The sequence below is a fragment of the Centroberyx affinis genome, unplaced genomic scaffold (genome assembly GCF_046629955.1).
Source record: "Centroberyx affinis isolate AG114_WGS23_722 - 3 ecotype Tasmania unplaced genomic scaffold, CSIRO-AGI_Caff_v1 ptg000063l_1, whole genome shotgun sequence".
NCBI classification, from domain to species: Eukaryota; Metazoa; Chordata; class Actinopteri; order Beryciformes; family Berycidae; genus Centroberyx; species Centroberyx affinis.
The window spans coordinates 109,013-128,915 of record NW_027278774.1 but is presented as its reverse complement, the minus strand read 5'-3'; the positions used below and the strand labels follow the sequence as shown (position 1 = coordinate 128,915).

The window sequence follows — 19,903 nt, the reverse complement described above, 5'->3', positions numbered from 1 at the left end:
CTAGCTCTAGTATTAATGATTAACACATCTCTTTTTTCTAGCTCTAGTATTAATGATTAAAACATCTCTTTTTTCTAGCTCTAGTATTAATGATTAAAACATCTCTTTTTTCTAGCTCTAGTATTAATGGTTAAAACATCTCTTTTTTCTAGCTCTAGTATTAATGGTTAAAACATCTCTTTCCAGAGTGCTCAGCTGCCCCAGCTGGCCCCTCGCACCCTACAGCAGGTGGTGTCTCTGGTTTCTAAAGCCAAGGTCAGTAGAAAGCCTCCGCCCTCTCAGGGGGCGGTCCTGTTAGCACGCCCGCCTCAGACTACAGCCCTGGTCTGTTCTGCTACTGGAGGAAGGCAGATCCTCTTGGCCAATCAGAACGCAGCTGCTGTGGCAACACGGCCCATCGCCTCACCTTCCCGGGCCACGCCGATCAGCCTGCTGCTGCCGTCTGGAGTGCAGAGCAAACAGGTGAGCACACACATACACACTCTCTCTCACAAACACACACACACACCCACACACCTCTGACTAGATTATTTGTTTTATTGGGCACAGCACCCCACTCCCTACAGACTCCCTACAGAATCTGAGTCACTTGGCTGTCATTTGTTATAAAGAAAAGATATTTTCAGACATGGATTCAGGTCAGCTGAATGAGCCAAATGGACAAAACCTACTTTGAGTTTGGTATAATCATCTGTGTTAGTCATGTTGACTTCTATATCTTACAAAAGATCACCCTTTTGTGCTTTTCAGGCAGGACAGTATATAAGTATAGTTTACTGAAATAACACCATGAACAAAATCATGGTTGATTAGAGGTCAAATAGCAAGAACTGTGCTGGCTAATAGGCCGGCCACAAACAGCAAGTTACTTCTGTACAACAGTGATGTGCAGAAAGGAAACCACAACTCAGGCATTGGTATGAACAGATTATGGCAGCAGACGACTGAGTCAGCATTCATATTGATGGAAGGTTATTGACCGTCACAGTAGGGTGTTTTCTCATTCATAAACGTGAAATACCGGGACGTCATTAGCGTTACCATTTTCCCCCTACTTCCATCCCCTTTGATCATTTACATATTGTTAGTGATTCATAAAAGCACACCATCCTGCAAAAAGTACCACCTGATCTAGTTAGACGGTACATTGTAGAAATTTATGAAAACAAATTTTAATTATTAAAAAATAAATAGTTCCAGGGCATTAATTATCATTGGACACATGATAATATTTAATGGATATGACTCACAAACTGGCTTTGCAATTCTTAATTACCACTATAATTGTGGTTATGATATGTTTCAGTTTATCATGACACAAAAGTGAAGATGACCATACGCTCATCCCATAAACTTTTTAGCTGCTGCTCCGGTGTAGAAGAGCTAGTAGGCCTATTTAAGATAATTTTATGAATCAGATAAAATTACCGGGTCACAGATTTTGTGCGCTGCTATTCCGCATAGTTTTATGAATGAGCCTCGATATGTATTAAAGTGCACACTATTATCAGCATACCCATCACATTTTCACAATTTGAAGAGGGGTTATTTTATTTTAGGGTTGGGGCTTACGGTAAGAGTTAGGGATAAGCATTTATTGCTGAATAATAAAGTTACCATTAGTGGTTAGGGAATGAATGTACAGTAAGCTGATGGAATGTCCTAAAAGGTATAAACATGTACCTGTAGCTCCCTCTAACAGTGACGGTGCCAGGAGGCCCTGGTCAGCCCCAGCCTCAGCAGGTCCTCCTGCCCCCCGGAGTCACCCTCAATCTGGCAGGGAAAATAGGAGCGATGAGGGGGTCTGGACAACCTCTGTTCCTGACACAGGGACAGGGAGGCAAGATAGGAGTAAGTTCTTTTCTTTTTTAAATGGCGGGGCCCATAGGTCAGGTAGCCTATTGTTTTTGTATGTGTTCTTTATATCTTTGTCGCTCTTTTTTCTGTTTTTTTTTTCTTTCTTTCTTTTGACAAAAATTGCCTTCCCATGAACTGAATTGCACAAAACTTTGCAGAGAAGTTCGGTCCCGTCCAAAACGTCACATACTGTAATATGGGGCCAGTTCTCTCGATGGTGGTGTCCAAAGTTGAAAACCTTTAAAACTTAAAATCAGCCATATGAGCTACAGGTGTGCAATTTTCTGAGGTTGTAGGCCCATGTGAGACAAATCTTTTGTCCGCTGCTAACTAGTGGAAATTATGAAGTTCATCTATTATTTCTTTTAATCAACTGAAAAACGAATTAAGTTGAACTGGTCCCACACTGTAAGTCAAATGACACTAAACAAGCCTCCAAATAATCTGCAGACCCACTGTAATAGTTACATAAGGTTTTAAATATGTTTTTTGAATAAGGTTTTTAAAAAGTTTTCCAAATTGAGTCAGTGACTATAATTGTCTTATTATAAATTGTACTGTACACAGGCATTTTAACTTTTTGTCCAATATTTGACAAATCTCAATGAAAATAAATCACAAAATTGTTATCACCACCTGGGTGAGGTGTGAATGTCTCAGAATTTTATCTGCAAAACTGAAATTTTGGTCAAGTCTCAAAATAATTTGCGAATCATGCCAAAACCTAAGGCTCTTGAAAGACTGAACAGATTTTATTTATCTACACCAATATCTGATCTCCAAGGCCTTTTCCATCAATTCATCATTCAGAGTAAAAAAAAAGAAAATAATTCAGCAATTCAGCACCTGCCTACCTATCTTCACTGGTGTGAAAGGTTTCAAGGGAAATGTTCAGATTTTAAATTATTCAAACAATGGTTTTCTTACCTTCAAATGAGCTAGTTGACCTATTTTGTCATCATGCAGTGAGGGTGCATGGTTGTTGGTAGCCATAGCAGATTCCAAAGTTTCCAGTTAAAATTTGTTTTACACATTAATTGAATGTACTGATTTTTTTTGTTATATTACTATTATTACAAGGCAATTTTCTACCTTTTTCTAAAGGATCTTATTTCGAGGAATATTAGCAGAAAGGATCAGTTGACTTATTAAAGGAATAGTTCAGCTAAAAATGAAAACTGTCTGACTTGCCCTGGGTTAAAGTTAAGAGTTGGCCCATTGTAGAATGCTGCAGTGTAAAACAGAGTAAACCGATAGTTATCCCAGGCGTTAAGAAGGGTATGCTTGGTGTCGGTTAGCAGGTGAGCCCCGGCCAGCCGGTGGTCCTAACCCAGGGACAGGGGGGCAGTGCTGGCCACCCAAACCACACCCTGATAGTAGGAGGAAAGGTGAGATCTTTTGTTTAAATCCATTTTGTTAAATTTGAATATTTAATATAATTTTGAATAGGATTTAAGGCGAGGTACCACAGGTGAATAGGGGGAAAAAAATCCTTTCATCCTATAACAATGTTCATAAAACATGAACACCTTTTGGTATAATGACTTTTACTTTATTTTGCCGTTAACATATTCAAATTACTTAGTATTTCATTCATTTCATTAAAATGCACCAATTTGTATATCAGATCACTTCTTTCTCAGTGTATAAAATCAGAGTGCATTTTCCTGTTTCATTCTGAATAATAGCTAAATTGTAATTTACAGTGGAATTTGTGAAAATGTCATGTTTTGATTAATTATTTACAAAATGTGTATATGGTGATATTATGTATATGGTTTTTCACACATTTTGTGCTTGGTGTACTTGACGCAGCTGTGTTAAAAACATAAAGTAACAGTTGTTTTTGCTGACTTTTGTATATTTTATGAAACTACAGTTACAGAAGCAAAATATTATATCTCAAAACTGCAGCCAAAATTGCCATTTTTGTTGTGCCTCGCTTTGACATTTTACTTTAAAAACATCCTGTATAGTATATTTTTATATTTTGATTATAAAAGCCATCAGGTTTCTATTAAACGGTGACTGTTATAACAGGTAAACCCCAGCCAGCCTGTAGTCCTAACCCAGGGACAGAGTGGGGGGAGTACGCTGGCGGGCCCAGCTCAGACCCTGCTGGTTGGGGGAAAGGTTGGGGGGAGCCAGCCTGTGGTCCTGGCCCAGGGAAAGACTCCCTCTGTGGGGGCAGTGGGGCCCAGCCAGCCTTTGGTTGTTGGGACAGGGAAGGTGAGTGAAAAATCCAACTCTGTTTTAGTTTTATTTAACCATATTGGATGATTGTGTGTTTCAAAGAGCCATAAGCCATGAAATTTTCATTTTGCTTGTATATATTTATGCAGAATCACGTTTAGAATTTTCAGTACATAATACATTAGAAAATATGTAGGTATCCCTTTAACTAGGGCTGAACGATTTTGAAAAAATGTCTAATCGCGATTATTTTGACTGATATTGCAATAGCGATATGATTTGTGATATTAGAGGAAATGATCATTTTTACATCATTATTCTCATTTTCATTGAAAAATGTATTAAAATGATTATTGTGTGATTTTTGCAGGGATCTGTACCAAACAAAGATGTTTTCTTAAGTCTGTAGAATATGATGTGTAGGCCAGGACATCTCTGCAGCACCACAATATTTCATTTAAAATAGTATTTTGACACACATTTCACCTTTAACAAATATTGCGCCTCCTGCGATTTGAAAATTGCAGTAGGCCATATTGCGATTTCGATAAAATTTCGATTAATTGTTCAGCCCTACCTTTAACTTCCTTCTTATGTGTACTACCACTTAGTTGTGGCTGCTGTCAATAAGAATATGGTAGCGTGTGCACAATACTTCTGAGTGCCGGTCAAATTCAGGAAAACACTTTCCCCCAAAATGTAGGTTGTTCGAATACTTAGTCACTCGTAGATCTACTTTTTATGTATTCTTTTCTTTAGAAGTGCCTTCTAGTGTTAAAACATGACTGACTCTGTTGTATTACTACTGTGTTAAACCTGCAATAAGTGATATCAGACCTTATAACCAATCCTGAAACTAACGTGTCCTATGTAGGGATTTCACTGAGACATATTGATACAAACCAATATCTACACAGCAGCCAGCTGTGTTGCTGTTTTCACCTCTTTACTAAAGCTTGCTGTCAAATAACGTTCTGGAATGAAGCTCCACCTCGGCCATTCTAGCGTGGCACCCCCCTTGCTGTTTAAAAGCAGCGCTCACCCCCTCCCATTCCTGATTTTTTTTTTGTAACGGTGCAATGGATTAAGTGTAAAGCGAGTAAACTTGTTAAACTAGTAAACTTGCTACCTACCTCTTCACTTGTCATTGTCGGACATGTAACCTTCAGCGGGAGAAAGATCTGTCAAAGCGAGACTGGCAACCGGTGACATACACAGTGCTTTGCTAGGTTTGTCCTTAGTAGGCCTCCATTATGCAGTGGCTTTGCTGTGCTTTATTTACAAATGTGTTGCGGTTTCTACCACCCTCTAGTGGTCAGAAAATGTCACTTTTCGCAGCTTTAAGTTACTTTAAGTTAAAGGTAGTATTACTTTTCTGTTCGCAGGTCAGCTCCACTCAGGCTATGATGGTGAATCAAGGATTGCCTCTGCAGTCTCAGTCTACTGTAAGGCTGGTACCTACTGGGAACAAGGTAAAACTAAAGCCCAATCTAAACTAAACCTCTTCATTGTCAGACATGACAACCATTGTTGTCTTCTCAGTCTGCTGTAAGGCTGCTGTTTACTGGGAATAAGGTACTAAACTATACTGTTACCAAAACTCAACACAGGAATTAGCAGTTCAACCCCCTGAAATTATCATTCAACACTGTTTTTAAATATTTTGCAATAATGACGCAAGCACTGGAATTCTGTTGACCCCAAGGTATTGTGTAATATTAATATTTGTTATGAGATGGACTTTTTTGAGATGCTGACTTCCACAAATGTTAAGTTTTGTAGTTTGCCACTTCATTACATGGGCGTTGGAAGCAGTTGCCCACTGGGGGGAAACTTTTTCAAAGAACAGCTAATTTCTAGTAAATAATAACCTCCCATAGATGAACATTTTGTCATACAAAGCAAGATGCCACGTCAAACAGTCACTTTTTACAGCCACCAATATCATCTTTTTTCATATCATTTTTTAATCCTATAGGATTTTTTTACGACTCAGGTGCTAAACAAATGAAAGATCTGATTGTCCTATGAAGGCCTTCATCAGAATGCAAGCCATTATATTCTTTACAATCTGATGAAGACAGTGAGATAGTGTGGCAGATAGTGTGAGGGTGCACTACACTGGAAATAGCATGAATGTTAGGCCATATTCGTGCTATTTCCAGTGTACTGCACCCTTCACTAAGGTAGTTTCAGTGTGTAAGGCGGGCAATCATCTGTTGGAGGCCAAGCCAAAATATGTTGTACATTCTGGCTTTTTCTACCACATTACATCTAAACTAAACTATCTTACATGTATTTTTTTTGGCAGGTAAACGGTGTACCAACCTACACTCTGGCCACTGTACAGCTGGCTGTTCCAGTTCAACCTGACGTTGCCATGTCCACCCTGAACAAACCATCAATCCTGGTCGCCGTTCCACGACAAACCAGCCAAACACAGTCTGTTGCCGGACAGAACAGAGCAGCATTGACCAAACAAAACTCGGGTTCAGTCTCGGGGACAGGGCATGCTAAGGAATTGGTGACCAAGAGCCAGTACCTGGTGAGCATCTAGAAACATTAATGTCAAAGAGGGTACAAAAGACAGAGAATTAACAGGAATTAGGAGCAATTCTCTGACAATCTCTGACTCAAGAATTAGAAATTCTTGAATTCACAAATAATCCTTGGATTTTATTGACTAATAGAATAGTCAATTCAGAAGATAAACGTGCTTCTCCCACATTATTGTCTTCTTGAAAATATATGTAGTGCCCCTTCTTGGTTATCAAGTGTGCTTTCCAAGTTTTGCAAGCTGATCTACAGGTACACTAACCGACTGCTGTCTCACCTGCTGCTGACTATACACATTTAGTGTGATCCTGTATTTACTGGCCATAGCCCTCCATTAAAAAAACTAGAATTTATAACCTCCTCCTCTCCTCCTCTCCTCTCCTTGTCTCCTCTCCTCTCCTCTCCTCTCCTCTCCTCTCCTCTCCTCTCCTCTCCTCTCCTCTCCTCTCCTCTCCTCTCCTCTCCTCTCCTCTCCTCTCCACCTGTCATCTCCTTCTCTCCTCTCCTCTCCTCTCCTCTCCTCCTCTTCTTTTCTCCTCTCCTCTCCTTGTCTCCTCTCTCCTCTCCTCTCCTCTCCTTGTCTCCTCTCTCCTCTCCTCCTCTCCTCTCCTTGTCTCCTCCTCTCCTCTCCTCTCTTCTCCTTGTCTCCTCTCTCCTCTCCTCCTCTCCTCTCCTTGTCTCCTCCTCTCTTCTCTCCTCCTCTCCTCTCCTCTCCTCTCCTTGTCTTCTCTCCTGGCCTGGTATTCTGGCCTAATGTTTAGGAAAAGTTTAGTTTTAAACTCATTATTTCTTTAAATAGTTATTACTTAATCTTGAAAAGCTAATTTGTTAGACTGACACACTGTCATATTTTACAACAATCTGTCTCAAGTCGTGAGTTTTTAGTCCTAGAGGTGCTCACATTTTAAGTTTCTGTTAAGACTGAGAATCATGCAGCATCACACATTACATTTTTCAGAGATTTAGTGGTAGTTCCTTGCTTGCATCACACAGGTTTTCAGTGCATGTGAAGGATTATACAGGCTCAAAACACTGATAATGGACTGTGATGTTTGGGAGTGAATGAAGCCGCAAGCGCTATGCAACGCAGTTACCGCTGAGTTTTATAAATAGAAGCCATAATGCTATGACTAGATGGTGAAAACCAGAAAAGAAAGCAATAAGATGTTTCCATGTCACAGTAACATGTTTAACATGGATTTAAGCCAGGTATCATAATCATTTGTTTTCTATTAAGTAAATTAAATAGAAAGTTCTAACCCTTGGAACACAACTATATTGTAAAACAGTGGTTCTCAACGTGGGGTCCAGGCTTGAGGGCATTCCAGGGGGTCCCCAGCAAAATGATGAATTGTTAAACTTCACCACTATTTCATTAACAAGAAGTTAACACAATTAGAGAATTTAGAAGAATGACTGTTCTGATCATAGTTTCTCTGTTATCTCTCTACCTACAATACAGACAATCATTGAGTTCTGGACAAAATCATATCTAACAAATAGACAAAATCTCATCAAATAGGGGTCCGTGGCCCAAATGTGGACTAAATTTTGGGTCCTTGATATGAAAAAGGTTGAGAATCACTGTTGTAAACGATATTGAGCATGAATTGGTTTGTGCTCCTAGGTGAGGACCACTTCAGGAACAGTCCGCTGCTCATGCTGTAAGGTCCTGCTGTCCGACAAAGGGATTTTCCAACATTTGCTCCACGGGCTGCAGTGTCTCTTCTGCCCTCTGATATTCTATTCCCTTAAACAACTGCTGACTCACAATGAAGCCGAACACAGCCTGGCGGAGGCTGGCAACAGAGAGCGAGCCCAGACAGAACACCAACTGGCTACAACAGAAGATGGAAGAATAGTGGTACCAGCATTCAACATGAAAACTACAGTTCCCAGAGATCTGTTGGGCTGTAAAGAGCTACAACTGGCTGTTGTCACTGGCAGAGGGAAGGAGGTGAGTTGAGGGGTAAGGTGTGTGTGTGTGTGTATGCATGTCAAACAATTTTGCGTACATGGCAATGCTGCATACCCTAATGATTCTTTCCTCTCCTCCCCTCCTGTCTTATCTCTTCTCTCATTCTGTTTTTCTTTCCTCAGGTCCTCTACCTCCATCTTAGCGAGGAGCCCAGTAAGGCTCCAACGCCATCCATCCCTTCCTCCGGTTGTCCCTTTTGCCCCGAGCAACCCGTGAACCCGGCACTGTATGAACAGCACCTCCGACAGCATCATCACATCCTGCCCACCATCCATGCCATTCTGAAGACGCCAGCATTTAAGTGTGTGTACTGTCTGGGAGTTTATACCGACAGATCAACAGCCAAGACCATTTCTATCCATGTGCAGAGATGTCGCTGTGCCCCAAGAAGTGCTAAAGAGGCAGAGAGGCTATTGAATCCCGATACACACTGTCTGAATGGAGAGGCAGGTGGAGCAAGGTTACTTTCATTATTATTATTATTATTAGTAGTAGTAGTAGTAGTAGTTGTAGAATTAAGGGCTGAGAGGGGTCATTTCTTACTTGTTACATGGCTTTTTGTTAGTCTCCAAAACTCTGCAATTGCATCCTTTCTTATTTTCAAAAGTCAGGTGAGCTGGTTGTCCTTGTGGCTCCGTGGTCTAAGGCAGTGGTTCTCAACGTGGGGTCCAGGGACCACCAGGGGTCCTCTAGGGGGTTCCAGGGGGTCCCTAGCAAATTGATGAATTGTTAAACTTCACCATTATTTCATTTATAAGAAGTGAACACAATTAGAGAATGTGGAAGAATGACTGTTCTGATCATAGTTTCTCTGTTATCTCTCTACCTACATTACAGATGGTTATAGAATTCTGGACAAAATCATATCTAACAATAAAAATATTCTTAGATTTGGGTCAGAGAGAAAAACTCTTGTCAAATGGGGGTCCGTGGCCCTAATGCGGACTAAAGTGGGGGTCCTGGATATGAAAAAAGTTGAGAATCACTGGTCTAAGGCACGTACCATGTAAACGTGATGTACTGGGTTCAAACCATAGACTGAAAAAAAAGATCAACATAGTGAGTGTGACATCACCCATTTGTTTCTGAAGGGCCTGTTCCAAAAACTATGAAAAGGTAGCACATCTCAAATTTCCAAGTCAAAGAGGACAAAATACTAACAATTTACTTATTTATTTGGCTCACATCACAATAGAAAAACATTTTTGCGTTTTAGCACAGAGCCTTCTTCAGAGCGTTTGAGCTATACAGGTTCAATTTGGTAATATACACAAGGGCAGAGTTAATACACAGCTGGGAGTTGGACCCAATTATTTAGGAACCAATCAATTTTCTTATCCCATGGTTCTAGATAATAGGACCAATCACAATATGAAGCTTCACAAAACACTGTTTCTGGCCATCACAATTAAGACCATACACTAGATGGCAACAAAGGGACATAGATTAAACAGTCTTAACTTAAAAAGCATTTTAAGCTGTAGTCATCATTAAGTCCATTTGGTGTCATAGTATTGAGTGTGTATATCCAGCACATTTTTCTCTGGGCCAGTTTCTTCAGAACATCACCTCCTCTTGTGGGCATCATGACTTTCTCAATCCCACAGATTTTTAATGAAGAGGGTGAACCATGATTTGCTTCAGCATAGTGTTTTGCAATTGCATAATCCATATTGCCTGTACGGATTGCAGTTTTGTGCTCCGATATTTGTTGTTTAAGGGGCCGTTTTGAAGCCAAAAGGTTGGGTTTACGATACAACATTTTTTGGAGCCAGTGCAGCCAGACCGAAGCCAGGGGTCGTCCGCAGAGCTGCCTGCTATTGGCCCATAATCAGCGACCTGTCGATCACTGGACAGACGACCTGTCAATCACTAGGAAAACAACCCTGTTATATCCCGTTAATGACACAATTATTTTAAAAATCGCCATATGGATACACATTAGAAAAAGTGAAATTAGCTACTGAGACCATAAGCTCTCGTCGAAAAAAATTATCGACTTTATATTTTGAGTGAGAAGTTGTGGTTGTGGTCCCATTGACTTGCATGGGGTTGGGCCAGGTTTGGAGTTTTTTTGGAGACAGCACTGGCCGACGTTAGAGGAATTGCCCCTTTCCGCCACTTACGCTCTATTGGAGGGATTCCTCAGACTGGCTTTCTATTTATTGCCAATTACCTTGTACTCTAAAGGGTTCAGTGGCCCTGAAACATGCCAGGAAAATGCAGCCCTTACCATAGCAGACCTTCCAGACCCTTCAACATGGGGAAACAAGCTCCAGGGCCTGTTGACTGTTTTTTGATGGTCACCACATGTATTCCACTCCACTTGTTGAGAACATTGTGAACGATCACTCATCTGACCATCTCTCTCTTTTTTTCTGCTGCTCACTAGAACACTGCCTATGGTCCCACTTCTCTTGCAAAAGTGCATTGTTAGGTGTAATAAGGGGCTTATGCAGCGAAACCCCACCAATTAACTAATAATTAACTAAATAATTAACTTAGGATCCACACCTGTGTGGACTTAAGCGTTTCCTTTCTTTCTTCAGTTACCTGTATATATTCATAAAATCCTTAATATTATCCACCAGCTGCACAAAATCCGAAAAAAAAAAGAAGCTGTTTTCATTCTTTTCTGATTGTGGCTCTGTTATAAATTGCCTTACATGTCTCGAAAGCTTAGAATCTTTTTCATTTGGTATAAAGTATGTAATTGTAGGATTAATATTTAATGTGTGAAACATGAAATATAGTCATCAGAAAATGTTTTAACAAGACGCGGCGTTCACTTTCTTTGCCCCTGAGCTACAGGGCACCCAACAAATGAAATGTGTTTTTTTTCTGCTTGAAAATTGATTTAGAAATTTCTGTGATGTTTTATACATATGAGCCATGTAAATACTTGGAAAAACTATGATTTAGGTAGTGGGGATTTCTCTGAAAGTTTCCGGAAGTGTGTACAGATGTTACGCATAGATCTTAGAATGTTTTAATGCTCAATTTTGACCATGAGGAGGTAGCTCCATTTATCAGCCAGGGAGGGATATGATTTGAACAATTTGACATGTAGCATAATGAAATGCCACACATAGCTAGTAGTGATGCTTGTTCTGGAAAATGTGTTTAGAAGTAGATGACCTATTGATGTTAGTTTGTATAACATGAAAGACATAATTCACATAAACCTTCTCCCACTAGGGAAGGAGGGGCTTGTTCCAGTTGGGGGAAGGGTCGCCCTGGGACCTCTCGTGCCCCATGTGTAACCTTTGCCCTGGAGCCCCCCGCTGGCTTAGAGCTGAGGCCCCCAGAGGAGAGGAAGGATTTCCTGGGTCAATACTTCAACAAGAAACCCTACCCCAGCCGCAAGGAAACAGAGGTACAGTATGTGTTGCATTTTGGGTTAGGAACTGAAAAATGGGTCTTAGGGCGTGTAACAATGCATTATGTAATAACACCGCATTATGTAATAACTCGACAAAATGTAATACATTTTCACTTCATTAATAATATGGTGCATTATGTAATAATCAACCAAAATGGATGTCTTCATTCATAAAAATCGTTATAACATTATAACAACAATGTTTATTTTATGCATTCTAGCATGAATCATACTGACTCAAAATTCATTTTAAAAAGTATAGTACTATTAGTTCAGTAGATTAGTATCTTTCATTGGTCAAAACTACATTAAGTGTCACTGTATTCCTTAGCTTAATAGAAACTACTTGAGGGTTCATAGAATTTAAGTAATTAAGTGAAAAACAACCACAGCATAAAGCCTAACAACACACTGATCTGCAGTGGATTTCTAATATTCAAACAGTTCAGTTTTAACTTCCAAAAACTACTTATCAAGTAGCCACGATAGAAAGAACCATAGATGGTTATTACATAATGCACTGTATTATTACATTTTCATCATAAAAAAAAAGTGCAACTCCTGCATTTTGTAATAACCACCACAATATGTAATAATTTATTACAAAATGCGGGGAAATGTATTACATATTGCGTTCAGGCTGTGTATTACAAAATGCGGCAGATTATTACAAAATATGGGTGTTATTACATAATGAAGTGAAAATGTATTACATTTTGTCGAGTTGTTACATAATGCGGTGTTATTGAGTCCGCTTCCTTGGTGCGGCCCTAATACGAGAATGATACGTTGTAAACAAAGTGGTTGGAAATGTTGTTTGATTATAGGTCAGACAGTTAGCGGGGAAAAATACAACAACACCCTCACAACTTCTGCCTATACTATATCTGACATCACAGAGCAGCGTCAAGTTCTGTTTATGTCGGTCTTGATTTGGAGGTAGATCGGCAGACTGTAGAGGACCGTGCATATGAACACCTGTCAAGAATGCGGGTATTAAATAATTCAATAATACAGCATTTGGAGGAAGACGCTCTGCAATCAGACAATTTTATTGCACTCATAGTGTCCTTTTGTCTTTTTAACACATAGGCAGTCAGTATGCACAAACAACTGACGCGTTTCAGCTATCAACCATCGTCAGCGTTATGTTACACATGGCGAAAGTGACATGTAAATACACAGACGCAAATATTCAATCAATTATTCAATCAGTATGGGACGTTCATGATAAAGTAGTTACTGCAAAAGAGACATCAACATACAATCTTCCCCCAGTCACTAAGGTCTAATATCAGAAGTGATATTTGGCTTCAGCACTAGTAGAGGAGGTTTGGGGTGGCGTGCTGGAGCCTGCAGAAGACAAGGAGTTGTGGCGTGCAGTGATAAAAGGAAATGGAGTGGGACATAGCGGCAATGTTTTAAACTTTTCCATATGCACTTGATCCTCAGATTAATATATGCCCTGTCTGCTCAACTCCTACTCTAACTCCTACTCCTACTCCGGCTCTGCTCACACGCTCTGGTAAGTATGTGTGATCCCCTTCAACCTTTTTCCTGAATCCTTGTTTTTTTTTCTCTCTTCTTTGTTTTTCTAAGCTTCTGGCCGGGCGACTGAAGCTGAGCAGGACTGAGGTGTCGTCGCTGTTTGGGTCCAAACAGAAACGCTGTCTGTTGGACTGTCAGACCCGCCAGCTTCAAGTTCTTCTGGGTTTTGATAGCAGCCGACTCAGATCTCTCAAACACAACCCGGATGTGCCTGGAATGGAGGAAGGTATCGTCCATGTCTGAATACTCCACTAATGTAGTGTTGTCCCACTACACTGAGAACCGCAATATACCGTGTTGTGCCTGCTGTCTACCAAATAAAATATATAAAGTAAAAATATAAAGTACTTTTTACAAAATATGTTTGACACCAATTAAATATAGCGAAAACTCTGATCTTTTTCATCATGGCTTACTTAATTTTTGTGATACCTGTTTTATTCATTTAACATTTCACAGAGCTCATCAGGTTGAGAGTAGAGATGTAATGAGTAATTTAGTAACTGAGTACTCTTTCTCTAACCAAATCGTATTCAGTTACTGTTTTTTCCAGTGTGTGAGGGTCTAGTCTAAGTAAATGAGAGCACCAATGGCTGAGATGACAGCTCCATACTAGTGATGGTAGGATGCTTTGCTTTTAGGTGGTAACACATACTACTTCTTCCACCCATCTATTTTAAAACAATTTGCATTATTTGTTGATTTATTAGGAAAAATGCAATCAAACGGCAAGATTTATCAATCCCAAGGTTTTCAAAATGAAAATACCTGACATCACATCAACACGGCAGCATAAACTGTAAACAAGCTGCCAATTATACTGTGACTTTCAGAGGGGTCTCTTATTTTTTTTATTTTATTTTATTTTATTTGCACACACATAAAACTACAATAAAATCCAGATAATGAAAAAAATAAAAGATGTGACAGGAGAGGTCAAGAAGCCACAGGCTTATACAACGGACCTCCCCTCAACTTATGGAGAAAAACAAACAATAACAAAAAAGGAAAAAAAGAAAAAAACTAAGCTAACATAATTTAGAAAAATGCAACAAAAAACAACAAGAAGCACACAAACTGAGCAGAAAAATTAACCAATCAGTAGACAACAATCCAATAAAAACAAAGAAATACATGAAAAACAATACAGGGAAAAAGAAGAGAAAAAAATATATATATATATATAAATATATATATATATATATATATACGTCAAAAAATAATTAGACATCATGAATTAAATGTGATGACAATTTCCTTTTAAAATTTTCTAAAGATAACGAGCTCTTGATAACGTGTGCTTTAGCGTTCCATATCTGTACACCACAGTATCTAAGGGAGTGGTCATGTTTCGTTTTGTAAAAAGGAAGGTGAAGATGATCAAACTGTCTAGTATTATATGAATGAATTTGGGAATAAAATTTGAAGAAGTTGCTAAACGATGATGGTAGAGATTTTTTTTTTTTTTTTTTTTCAGTGAAAGCCCACTACATGATATACATGTGCGTGCTGCAGTGAGCTGAAGACTGGCAGTAAATTATTTAGGTCTAAACACCAGAAACTTTCACACTGTAAATAAGTTTGTGCATTTATTTTGTAAGAGCATGACGCCAGTTGTGCAAGATTTAATGTAGGCACCCACACTGGATGAGGCATGCGCAATTGCATAGTGCACATAGCATGTAATGGTGAGGTCCTGGGTTGAATCTGGCCTAGGACCATTGTTACATGTCACCCCCCTCTCACCCAGTCTTTCCTGTCTCTCTCCACTTTCAAATATCTAATAAAGGTTGTAACAACGCATTATGTAATAACACCGCATTATGTAATAACTCGACAAAATGCAATAAATTTTCACTTCATTATGTAATAACACCTGCATTTTGTAATAATCTGCCGCATTTTGTAATACACAGCCTGAACGCAATATATAATAAATTTGCCCGCATTTTGATAAATAATGATGATTAATAAATTACTACATATTGCAGTGGTTATTACAAAATACGGGAGAATGGTGCATTATGTAATAACCAACCAAAATGGATGTCTTCATTCATAAAAATCGTTATAACATTATAACAACAATGTTTATTTTATGCATTCTAGCATGAATCATACTGACTCAAAATTCATTTTAAAAAGACACTATTAGTTCAGTAGATTAGTATCTTTCATTGGTCAAAACTACATTAAGTGTCACTGTATTCCTTAGCTTCATAGAAACTGTACTTGAGGGTTCATAGAGACATAGAAACTGCAGACACTGAGTGTTATACTGACACAAACATCTAAGTACTGGTACACACAAATGTCAGGAGACACACACACACACACACCGCAATATGTAATCATTTTTTACAAAATGTGGGGGAATTTATTACATATTACGTTCAAGCTGTGTATTACAAAATGCGGCAGATTATTACAAAATGCGGGTGTCATTACATAATGAAGTGAAAATTTATTACATTTTGTTGTGTTATTACATAATGCGGTGTTATTACATAATGCGGTGTTATTACATAATGCGTTGTTACAAAGGTAAAAAGTCCCCCAAAAAAAAAAGAAAATGCGCACCACATCCTTCAAATTATACGCAGATGGAATGCACATACCTGTCCTGCTGCCTTTAGATGGCTATAGGGATTTTGTTATCTGAAAGAGATGACCTCATACATCCTACAAGCAGTTGTTGATGGCAGATCTTGGTAAGAATCACCCCATAATCTTACCCAGTACAGATTGTATTATTGCCTTAATGGCAATAATTGTATTTTTGATGTGCATCATAATCATGTCTACTGATTGAAGAATTTATATCAAAGTAAAACAAGCAAGCATGCTGTACATAAAAGGGGTTTAGGTGATTTTGGAGAGGTCTATGTGGGTGTGCCTTCAACAACTAAAGCCATGAAAATAGTACAGAAAGCCAGAAATGCTGAATTTCGGAGGCCAAAAATTTTTGCATAGGCACCAAAGTTGTAGTTACGACACGACCCACCAGCTGTGAATTTCCAACTTCTGACTTGGAACATAGCATTGGTGGAACTCTGACTCTAGACCACAGACTGTCATGTGAAGTCCACAATCAAACGCTTCTCAATAAATAAATAAAAACAGCTCATGTGGAACACTGAAACTTGAACCTTGCTGTTCTGCTCCTATCAGTCTGACCCCTCCCTGCTGTTCTGATCCTAGGTCTAGAGTCAGACTCGGAGGAGGCGAGCCGGACCAAACCCCACAGTGACCACCTCTATGCTGGAAGACCTAGCCCAGACAGTCTACCCACGAGACAAGTCAACATGGACAGGAGGAACCACTCCAAGATTCGAAACAGTCGAAACCGAACCATCAAAACCAGTTAGATCAGACTCACTCAGTTCAAGGGAGTCGGGGCAAGATCTCTGTGGAAATCTACTGAAACCCAGCGGAGCAGCAGAACATCTGAGACCAGAAGAGACAAAACTGAAATACCTTGTATCTGTGTCAGACCTGGATCTAGACAAGGACACCAGTATGTTACAGTATGTTTTACTGAGCTTGGGACCCAGTGTGAGAAACCACTTTTCCACAGCATGGGTGCTGGACTGGCAGGGGATTGGGGAGAATACAGAACTGGTGTGGTTTGTGATCTCTTTGAGTTCACACTGAGATGAATTAGATAGGGCATATAGGCAGACACACAGATGAACATACATACTTAGAAATTGCCATTTTCAACTCATCTGTATGTCTTGTGTTGCTTTCTAATACCAAATGCATTAGTGGCAACAACATGTTAAACTAAACATAGATGAGTCGATTTTTTTTATTTATTTAACCTTTAACCAAGTAAATTCCACAGGACAGCAGATAATGATAATATATAACAAATAAAAAAAGTATAAAGTACAATACAGTTTAAAACAGTAAACAATGGAGTACAATTAGTGGTGGAGTACAAATGACATCCTTTTGTAAGAATACAGACAGGCAGTGTTGGGCTTCTTACTCCAAAAAGTACTGCATTCCCTTCTACTCTTAATAATAGTAATAGTAATTTCAGAAGCTTCCAAAAAGTAGTAATTTGTTATATTACTTGTAACCTTGGGAGCCACTGTCCATTCCTACAATGTCAGCAGAGGATGTCGCTGCATGCTAAATGCTAAATAATCAAAACAATCACTGTGAAAAGTGAAAAGTCCAAATTGTAAGATAGAACTTGTTTACGTACTGATGTTGCAGTATTTTCCAGCTTCTCAGTCAAAGATTCTTGCCTCTTTTTTTTTAAAGCTGCATCATGCAAGATTTTCATGTGAAAAATCTTTAGTCTTATCAGTCTAAATCACAAACTGGGGCTGCGACAGAGAAGATCATCCCATCCATATTTGAGAGCCCACCTTATTTGTCCAAATGAAATTCTGGTGTGGGTATGGACATTGGTGGGAAATCTTCACCACACAGGAAGTGATGAATCGAAAATTAAAGGAAGAAGAACTGGTCCCCACTGACTTCAGTTGTTTTGGAGAAGGCTGCTATGGAGTTGTGCTGGCAACCTCCCTGTGTGTTATATGGACAAACTTCACCTGTGTTTCAACTGGCATGAGGGGGAGGAGATGATGACAGAATTTTCATTTTTGGGTGAACTATTCCTTTAAGAGTGAAATCTTGTTTCCTTTGTTAACTGCAAGCAGCCCTGGTGGGTCAGTGATGCTTTATACCAGACATCACCTTACAGGATTTCTGAGTATTGAAGTACAAATTCACTTCTCGCTGCCATTTGGTCACCAACACACAAAGTTGCCTAGTGCAGCTTTAAGGAGAATTTCCGCAGTCCTTTAGCTCTTCTTCTAATGCACCACACCATACACCATACACCCTTCTGTTTTTTCAGTAACATATTCTACGGCTGTACTGACACGTATTGTCATGATCCTGTTAGGTGACTGCAGCAGTTGTTGCAGAGATGGCAAGATCAGTTTAAATGTTGATAGGCCTGGAAGGGTTTACTTTGAGTCCCCCCAAATATTCTCATGTGTCTCACGCCGTAGTCCGCTTGCAGGCTTCATCTAGCTCATGATGCTACAAAAATGTGGCATTTTGTCCTCTGCAAAATTCAGCAGAATGTGGAGTAAGATTACTCTAACCAATAAAATCTAAAGCTTCTCAAACTATCAATCTGTTGTCATGTCAGTATGCCAATATAATAATGTGTAATTATTATTATTTTTATTTATTTTTTTCAGATTATGAATTGATTCTCCAAATCTTTAGAACTATGACACTTTACAGCTGTACAGCAAGGGGCTCTCATTTTTCACTTTTATCAAAAACTCCTCTCCATCAGTTTGAAACAAATTTACATATTGATCTGACAAGACACCACTTATCTTGGATGTCCAACACTGTAGACAACAGCCTGCTGAGAAATGTGACCTGCATTCAATAAGGAATAAACAATACTACATACAGCACTATGGGTAAATCACTGTCATTTAATATATTGCATTAGCATTGTGTCATTGTAAAGGTAGTGGCAGAAAATATTCATTCATTATTGCTTAACTACATATTAGTACTGTTAAAGGAAATTCCCTCGTAGTTTTTAGAACTCACTTCTGTTAATCAAAGATCAGTCTAAGCGCATAATGTTTCCATTTAATGCTATTACAAGTGTATTTGGTAATATATATATATATATACACACACACACACACACACATATATATACTGTATATATATATGTATATATAGCACAGACAGACCATAGCACATTGTAATTACATGTCATACTTTATTTATTACAAGATCTGAACAACTTGCTCATTGTCTACATTGAACCTCCCCTTACATAAGAAAAAGAAGTCTTGAAAAAGAAATCCATGCTCAAGCAAGAAAAAGGAGAGGTGCAACCTTAAACAGCACTTTTGTAGTAGAAATTACTTTGCTATAAAAACGTCACATTTCAGTCTTTCAACCTTCATCAGATAAAAGCAGCAAAAGACAGACCTATATACACAAACCAGGGGGTGGGGAGATGGACTATCCCTTAGGAGATCACAATGAACATGATTGCTGATAGATCTGTATCTGATAGATGCTCACAGGACCACTGTGCAATCATTCCCATTCAAATCAACCTTCCTGGATGGTCTGAGCGGCGGCCATTTTTATGTGTACCATTGGGCTAGCTTCTGTATGAACCAACTTACAGCAAGTCACTGATGTGAGAGGTTTTGCAGCAAGGACCAGAGTAATGGAAAACTGGCGGAGGCTACTTGCAGCTGAATGAAGTTGTCACTCATGCCACCACTAGGTGGAGCTCTTTTACAAGTTGCTGCTGTCTTTTTAAGTTGGTCAACAGTTTTGGCATCTGTGCACAGTAGAAGAGGTTATAGTTGAGTTAA

At 39.2% G+C, this 19,903-nt stretch overlaps 1 protein-coding gene across 1 annotated transcript in view; it reads left to right on the top strand.

Annotated features, from left to right (window-relative positions):
- The window catches only part of adnp2a (ADNP homeobox 2a), a 40,844-nt gene extending 22,177 nt beyond the window's left edge, over window positions 1-18,667 (top strand). The window contains exons 8-18 of the mRNA XM_071520109.1: window positions 187-462; window positions 1,690-1,851; window positions 3,156-3,245; window positions 3,898-4,086; window positions 5,436-5,522; window positions 6,362-6,595; window positions 8,234-8,563; window positions 8,707-9,044; window positions 11,783-11,960; window positions 13,566-13,740; window positions 16,716-18,667. Coding sequence (XP_071376210.1) covers window positions 187-462; window positions 1,690-1,851; window positions 3,156-3,245; window positions 3,898-4,086; window positions 5,436-5,522; window positions 6,362-6,595; window positions 8,234-8,563; window positions 8,707-9,044; window positions 11,783-11,960; window positions 13,566-13,740; window positions 16,716-16,882 — 2,226 coding nt within the window. The 3' untranslated portion in view covers window positions 16,883-18,667. The remainder of the gene's footprint in view (window positions 1-186; window positions 463-1,689; window positions 1,852-3,155; window positions 3,246-3,897; window positions 4,087-5,435; window positions 5,523-6,361; window positions 6,596-8,233; window positions 8,564-8,706; window positions 9,045-11,782; window positions 11,961-13,565; window positions 13,741-16,715) is intronic.
- Window positions 18,668-19,903: the final 1,236 nt, after the last annotated feature.